This window comes from Solanum tuberosum, unplaced genomic scaffold (genome assembly GCF_000226075.1).
Source record: "Solanum tuberosum cultivar DM 1-3 516 R44 unplaced genomic scaffold, SolTub_3.0 scf00104, whole genome shotgun sequence".
Classification (NCBI taxonomy): Eukaryota; Viridiplantae; Streptophyta; class Magnoliopsida; order Solanales; family Solanaceae; genus Solanum; species Solanum tuberosum.
In genome coordinates, this window is record NW_006239030.1 from 93,430 (window position 1) to 101,733 (window position 8,304).

Here is an 8,304-nt window from a genome sequence, read left to right on the forward strand (position 1 = left end):
TATTTTCTAGTTGGGTCGTGACATCATTCCGACCCTACCCATATAATTTTATTTCTTAGATTGTGACCACTTTTATCCATCAAATCTAATACTCCGGCATATGAGCATGTTCCGGCCAGTTTTTCGGTGACTTTCTTGTTAAATATTGACACGTCTATTGATTCCAACATGATCCATACACTTTATACTAGATTTTGAGCACTTTCGGCGACCGTTGCATTGTGAAGAAGTCTATATGGAGCAACCACCTAATTTTGTTGCTCAGGGGGAGTTTAGTAGCCTTGTATGTTGATTACGTAAGTCATGCTATGGTCTGAAACAGTCTTTGCAAGCTTGGTTTGGGAAGTTCCAACACTGTAATTTTATCACTCTGTGTTTTATCGGCATTATGCATCAAATTCAGTATTTCATGAGAAGACCAAGCACATTGAGATTGATTGTCAATTTTGTGAAGTCGAGTGATCAACTTGCAGATATCTCGCCATGCCCCTCATCGGTCCTCGTGTTAATTACATTTGTAACAAGCTAGGTACATGAATTGTACGCACTAGCTTGAGGGGAGTGTTAGAATAGGAATAGGTTTATACAATCCTATTAGAATAGGAATAAGTTTATACAATCCTATTAGAATAGAAATAGGTATATACAATTCTATTAGAATAGAAATAGAAATAGAAATAGAAATAGGAATACTAAATAGTATCATACTTGGTAAAGGATTGTATTCTAGGGTCTATAAATAGGGTCTCAATGTAATAATGTAAACAACAATAATTCAATAATATTCTTTTCCTATATTTCTCACACATAGCTTAATAACTCATTGCCGCTAAACAGTCTGTTAAACAGAAATGATAAAAACAGATAGCACCTGAAAGTGGCTAATGACAGGCATAAGTTGAAATCCATTTACCTGTTCATAAGGAGGGTCCTTGTGTGCCGGTATCAGCCGGGAAACAAAATATCGAGCCTGAGAACTTCCTTCCTGTGACGCACCAAAATTTAAATCTCAATTGTTCCGTCATATGAGAATGAACGGTCTTAGATTTGGAAACAAGTATACCTTGAATGCAAGAATCCGAGGAGCTGGAAACCGCATTTCCGTGAGCTCTTCAGCTAAAGTTCTGCAAGCTGCCAATGCTGCTGCACCTTTTCCCTCCTGAGCATCAAGTTCCGCGCCCTGAACATATCCGGTGAAATGAAATGAAAAATCAATGGAACGAAAAGAATAAAATTCTCATGTTCAAAGCTGTCACATGACTCCTCAAATAAGTCAGTCTGACAAGTGACATATGACTGCAATAATTTGAAATAGGAAAAAGCTGACAAAACAGAAATCTCTACACTGCACTTCATTCAAAGTAGCATCCAGTATGAATATAGAGCAGTTGAAGCACAGACATGAAGATATACACATAAAAGTCAATATTCAGGTGCATTCGGCTTCTACTTGGAAGTTGATCTCAACCAAAGATTTCAGAAAGCAGGTTCTAAATTCAAGATCAACTTGGACGTGTTTATTATTTGGACTGCACTAAGAAAAATCAAGATTATTTACAAGATATTAGTCAAAACTCAAGCCACTCTTTGCTTATCCTCCTTGTAAACCCTAACAATCATTAATAATGATTAATTCAAAGAAAAGCAGAGAATATATATGCACTACGAGGATTAATATAGCCTCCTCCCTTCTTAATTTTTCTTAATTAATATGTATTACAACTCCCGGGACATGACAATCCTGAAGGTTCTTTAGATTCATTGCATAGTGTGGCCTAGTCCAATCCATAGTTTACAGCTTATTCCTTTTTACTTCCTAAAAGTGAACCTGTGATATTCAGCACAAATCAGTGCTCTGCACCATCTGTTATATTAACTCCAGCACCTTCATAGCGAGACATCAATAAAGGCTATCGCTTAACAAAAAAAAGCCTCATAATAACAATAAATAGCGCATTATATTAGCTCTTAGCCAAGCATGAAGATTCATGAGCTAACCAAGGATAATGACAAGCAAAGAGAAAAACTATAGGATTTACTACTATTGCTAAATACAAGCTCTTTGATGGCACTCTAAAGAAAGAGGTAAGTTGCTTACCAACCAAATGAAGACATCAGTTCCATGATCAAGAACAACTGCTGCATCAGATTGCATAGCAAGGTCATAAGCAGGTAGTTCCTCAAAAGTGCCACCTTGTCTATGCATCAGACAGCGAGGAGCCACCATTCGGAGGGACAAATCAAATGCTGCATTCAGAAACAAGTTCCGCAACACAGATCTCTCGTCTTCATGACCAAGAATGCTTCCTAGAAGCGGCCCCCTTCTAAGATGGAATAAAACTTCGGGCAACAACGAGAGCTCCCTCGGGAACTGATAGAGCTTTGATTTGGGCATTTGAGAACCAAACTTGCTTGTTATATCTTTGATTCTTTCATCAACCGTGGCTCGCATGTCAAGTGCATCATTGGCATTCTTGGCTCTCAAAAGTGTCCTCTTGGCAATGAGAACAGCAGCCACTTCATCTTGAACACTTTGAAGATATGATGAAACACTGTCCACAGTAGGCAACCGAACAGAGATGACTCTGGTGATATCCGATTGGTAGACATCAGAAAACTTAAATGCAAACTGGAAATACACAAAATCACGCTTAATGTCTCTCTTGGTTTCCATTGATAATGCAAAACTTTGTGTTTCTTCGATGCTTAGCATTTGAATGACAAGAGCATCATCATTTTTAAACACTTCGTTGCTGTCCACATGCGCCTCTTCACCAGGGCCTATAACTTGACTAACAAAAATATCCTCCGAACAGCGGACCTCAAGTAAACCATGTGAACCTGCAGCCCTCCCAGATGCTCTCTGCAAGTTCACACCAAAAGCCTCGCCAAAGTCATCATGGAGAATAAGTACACCCCCCGAGGCTTTGGCAAGAGGTTGCAGGACAGGCACTCTTACTGGACATGTGCCTGCACATAATATGTCAATAACTGTGTTCTTCCTGAATGCCTCACGACCTAGGGTTTCCATCCACTTCAATGCAATTTTCTCCATATGAGCATAGTTTGGATGCGAGAAAGAATGAGGAACCGATCCAGGACCACATGTATTTGGTCCACCAGCACAAACAATAATTCTGCTGTTCCCACCAGGCCTTTTAACAACACCCTGTGACATTTCTGCTGATGGACCTTGAATAATTGCCGAAGCAACTTCAACTGCTGTACCCAGGCAACGGTCTCTAGAAGCCTCTGGAATATCCAGGTTGTATGGCCTCAATGATGAGAATATTGAGTGTGCAACAGGAAGAGATGCGTGCATAGGAGACAAGTATATCCCGGTCCCATAAATCAATGCCTTCAAAGACTCCTGGTCTGGTGATTTGTTACCGGGTAATACATCAGCGGATGCAATCGATTCTTCAGAAAAATCATATACAGAGACTGTGCTGCCATATGTGACAATCCCCAGTCTTGTTGTTGGAGGCAAAGAATCCACAAATGCATGCAAGGAGCTCTGAAAATGCTGGAGATGAGGTTCATCTAAGCACTCGTCTATTACAAGAACAACTGGTGCTAACACTCTGGAATCAGACACTGGAAAGAAACCAGGCCTCTTGTTCCCTGTCTGGACATAATCAACTGAAGGTAATGATAGTTCTGGCACATTGCGCAGTTCTTCCTTGTTAGAAGCTATATAGTCCCCTTCACTTCCATTGAGGTTACGACATATCACACACTGCCACTGACCTGAGCCAGGTAAAATGTTGCAATAAAGATTTGCATATGCGCCACAATTATGGCAACGATGGGGATCGCGTTGTATCATTTGCGGACCAGGTGACATCTCCCTTCCGGAGGAAACTAATGCACCAAATCCTAGACTTGGAATATTTGCAAATTTTTTCTGCTTCAACACCTTCAGAAGAAAAGTCAATCATCATAAGTAAGAATAAATGGCTAATGTGAACAGCAACATCCAGTGAGAGTTAACATTAAAGTAATAGTTGAAATTAGAATTAAAAGATCAAATTGAAAAATGACCTGCAATTTGATGTTTCAGAGAAGAAGAATAAGATCCTCATTGCAACTATTCTAAGGGACAGGGAGAAAATATTAAAATTCACAATCAAGTATCTTTCCGGAGAGAAAGAACATCATAAATATGAGATCCGCCTCTCTTAAAGTACGACTCATAGTGAAATAAGTTACTATCAGGTTTATAAGGATAACACTACAATAGAAACAAGTTTAATTAAGAACTTAAAAGGGATACCTTGTGAGCCGAGAATAGAACATTTGGAGATTCTGCAGCAGGTGTCCAATCTTCAGTAACATCAGAAATTTGGTGATGCAGCTCAACAGACCCATTTGAAAACTGGGGAGGTGATGATGTGGGCAGAGATGAAGCAGAGGAATACGCAATAGGCTGAGGGGTAGCTGGAGAAGTTCTGAATGGCACTGCAGCTGGTTGTAGCGGTGACGAAAACACAGGAGGACCAGGTGGGGTGCTTAGATGAGGAGCAGGGCTTCCAGTTCTAACTCCATTAGCAGGTGATGGTAAATTGGGAGTCTTGATAGACGGCGAAGGAATCTGGTTTGGTTGAACAATTGGTGGAGGAAATATAGGACCTGCTGAGGATGATGGGAAAAGAGGAGGACTAAATACAGTGTCAGGTCTAGGTGACTGAGTCCCTTGCTGAGGGGGTGGAATGGTAACAGAGTATCCAACTGATGATTCAGGTCGCTTCGCCATCAAAATGGCATTAAAAGGACCTCAAACAAGATAAAAATCAGGCCAAGAATCTAGAGGATTAAAAGGAACCAACCCTCCGTAGCCACATCCAAGATCTCCCCGGAGGTTCTAGGTCAAGAAAAATTGGCAAAACAACTGTCAGTTAAAATCTACAAAAAGAAACACTAACAGAGGAGGATAAAATTAAAACCCCACATCTTAAAACCACAGAAGACATATATAAAATGCATTAAATTCAAGAAAAGTAAATGAAAATCGCCAAATGAAACAGCAAAGATACCAATTTTACCAGAATTTCTCACACCCAAGTCGGGATTTACCCAGATAAGGCCTTTCCCAGGATATCAAATCTAGTAAAGCAATAAAATAACACAATTGGTAAAGAGGACAATCCCCAAATTACATTTTCAGTAGAGAAATTCACATACCTGATGATGAATTGATGCCAGAGATTTTGGTCCCAGTAAAGCGAAGATCAAGCTGAAAGTGATTTGTTTCAAAATTCCCCAAAGACGGGGAAAGTAACCGGTAGCCGCTCTCTCTTTCTCTGTCTCTCTCTCTCTGTGAGCGAGAAGTTTTCACCTAAGAGGAGTAACAGATGGCGCGTTACCTAGTGCGCGTTGGGATATTCAATTAGAAATATTAGGCAATTTTTAATGTTTATGTCCTAGGTGGCAGTGAGGCTTGTAGTGATTGGCTGGTGGTACGAAAGCATCCATGGCCGCTTTCACACGTGGCTCGCTGCTTCATGACACACCGAAGAAAGAAACTCACTAAGGAAAATTCTTGATTTCTCATATATATTAGCACATAGATCTGATGCCTCGAAATACTTAAAAGTTTTTTCAATTTTTTTTTTTAGGATCTCTATAATGAGTTTGAGAATCATCATGTATATTTACATTATTTTTTTAACGCATATACAAGCTACTTTTTAGGAATTACGTAAATTCCTCGATTTTTCGTGTGTATATTAGCCCATGAAACTGGCACATTGGAGCACCCAAATTTTTTTCTAAAATAACTTATGACGACCTCCGCAATGAGTTCAGGAACCATTACGTATACTCACACCATTTTTTAACACATATTTTCACCTTTACATGCCATTTTTTTTAGGAATTATGCAAATTCCTTAATTTTTCGTGTGTATTATCCCATGGATCTGGCACCTTGGAGCACCTAAATAAAAAATTTTGAAAAAAACTTTATAAGAACCTTCATAATGAGTTTGGAAATCATCATATATACTAACACGATTTTCTAACGCATATTTTCGCATTTACAAACAATTTTTAAGGAATTATGCAAATTTCTCAATTTTTTTGTATGTACTAGCTCATGGATCTGGCGCCTCGGAGCACCTAAAAAAATATCTCAAAAAACTTTATGAGAACCTCTGTAATGACTTCGGGAACCATCATGTATACTCACACCAAATTTTAATGCATATTTTCGCATTTACATACAATTTTTTAGAAATTACGCAAATATCTCAATTTTTTGTGTGTATTAGCCATGGATTTGGTGCCTCAGATTATCCAAAAAACCAATTCTGAAAAAACTTTATGATGACATTCGTAATGAGTTCGAGAACAATCACGTATACTCACACTATTTTTTGAACACATACAGGTCATTTCTTAGAAATTACGCAAATTTCTCAATTTTTCGTATGTTTAAGCTCATCGATCTCGTGCCAAGGAACACCCAAAATTATTTATTGAAAAAACTTTACGAGGACCTCCATAATGAACTATGGGGAACCATGATGTATACTCACACATTTTGTAACGCATGTTTTTGCATTTATTAGCTATTTTTTTAGGAATTCGCAAATTTTCTTCCTTATTTCATATGTATTAGCCCAAATATATGGCGTCTCGGTGCACCCAAAAAATATTTTTTGAAAAAACTTTATGAGGAATACGTAATGGATTGGGGAACCATCACGTATACTCACACCATTTTTAACACATATTTTCGCCTTTACATGCCATTGTTTTAGAAATTATGCAAATTCCTCAATTTTTCGTGTGTATTAGCCCATGGATCTGGCGCCTCGGAGCACCTAATTTTTTTTTCCTGAAATAAACTTTATAAGGACCTATGTAATGAGTTCGGGAACCATCACATATACTAACATGATTTTCTAACGCATATTTTCACATTTACAAGCTATTTTTAAGGAATTACGCAAATTTCTCAAAAAAAAATTCGTGTGTATTCGCACATGGATCTGGCGCCTCAAAGCACCTAAAAAGAATTTCTCAAAAACTTTATGAGGACCTCCGTATTAAGTTGGGGAACCATCACGTATACTCACATCATTTTTTTGACACCCATTTCCGCATCTACAACCCCTTTTTTAGCCGACGAGCAAATTTCCTATTTTCGTGTGTATTAGCCCATGAATCTGATGCTCGGAGAACCCATATTTTTTTCTCAAAAAACTTTATGAGGATCACCGTATTGAGTTGGGGAACCATCATGTATACTCACACCATTTTTTACGCCCATTTTCGCATCTACAACCCTTTTTTTTAAAAGTATAGCGCAAATTCCTCAATTTTTTGTGTGTATTAGCCCATAGATCTAACGCCCGGAGAACACTAAATTTTTTTATCAAAAAACATTATGGGGACATCCGTATTGAGTTGGGGAACCATCACGTATACTCACACCATTTTTTTCACGCTCATTTCCGCATCTACAACCCCTTTTTTAGTCGACGAGCAAATTTCCCTATTTTTCGTGTGTATTATCCCATGGATTTGGCATTCAGAGCTCCCAAATTTTTGTTTTAAAAAAACTTTATGAGAAACTCTGTATTGAGTTAGGGAACCATCACGTCTACTCACACAATTTTTTTCACGCCCATTTCCGCATTTACAACCTTTTTTTTAAGACTCGCACAAATTCCTCAATTTTTCGTGTGTATTAGCCCATGGATCTGGCGCCTGGAGCACAAAAAATAAATTCCTCAAAAACTTTCTGAGGACCTTCGTATTGAGTTGGGAAACCATCACGTATACTTACATCATTTTTTACGCTCATTTTTGAATCTGCAACATCTTGTTTAAGTATAGCGCAAATTCCTCAATTTTTTGTTATATTAGCCCATGGATCTGAAGCACGGAGCACACTAATTTTTTTCTCAAAAACATAGTAGGGACCTCTGTATTGAGTTGGGGGACCATCACGTATAATCACACCATTTATTTTAAGCTCATTTCCGCATCTACAACCCCTTTTTTAGTCGACGAGCAAATTCCCCTATTTTTCGTGTATTATAGCCCATGGATTTGGCGTTCGGAGCTCCCAATTATTTTTTCTCAAAAAACTTTATGAGGAAATCTGTATTGAGTTGGGGAACCATTACGTATACTCACACCATTTTTTTCACGCACATTTCTGCATCTACAGCCCCTTTTTTAAGAATTGTGCATATTTCTCAATTTTTAGTGTGTATTAGCCCATGGATCTGACGCTCAGAGCACCCAAAAATATTTTCTGAAAAAACTTTATGAGGACCTCCGTATTGAGTT

At 38.4% G+C, this 8,304-nt stretch overlaps 1 protein-coding gene across 2 annotated transcripts in view; it reads right to left on the reverse strand.

The window, feature by feature from the left end:
* The window catches only part of LOC102585604 (protein transport protein SEC23), a 9,984-nt gene extending 4,623 nt beyond the window's left edge, over window positions 1–5,361 (reverse strand). Inside the window, exons 1-6 of one of the 2 annotated variants that reach the window (XM_006349083.2) lie at window positions 5,185–5,361; window positions 5,046–5,106; window positions 4,277–4,864; window positions 2,099–3,919; window positions 1,064–1,180; window positions 914–985 (exon numbers count right to left, since the gene is read on the reverse strand). In XM_006349083.2, coding sequence (XP_006349145.1) covers window positions 914–985; window positions 1,064–1,180; window positions 2,099–3,919; window positions 4,277–4,756 — 2,490 coding nt within the window. In that variant the 5' untranslated portion in view covers window positions 4,757–4,864; window positions 5,046–5,106; window positions 5,185–5,361. The remainder of the gene's footprint in view (window positions 1–913; window positions 986–1,063; window positions 1,181–2,098; window positions 3,920–4,276; window positions 4,865–5,045; window positions 5,107–5,184) is intronic. The other variant, XM_006349082.2, reaches the window with a different exon arrangement.
* Between the last annotated feature and the right edge of the window lie 2,943 nt (window positions 5,362–8,304).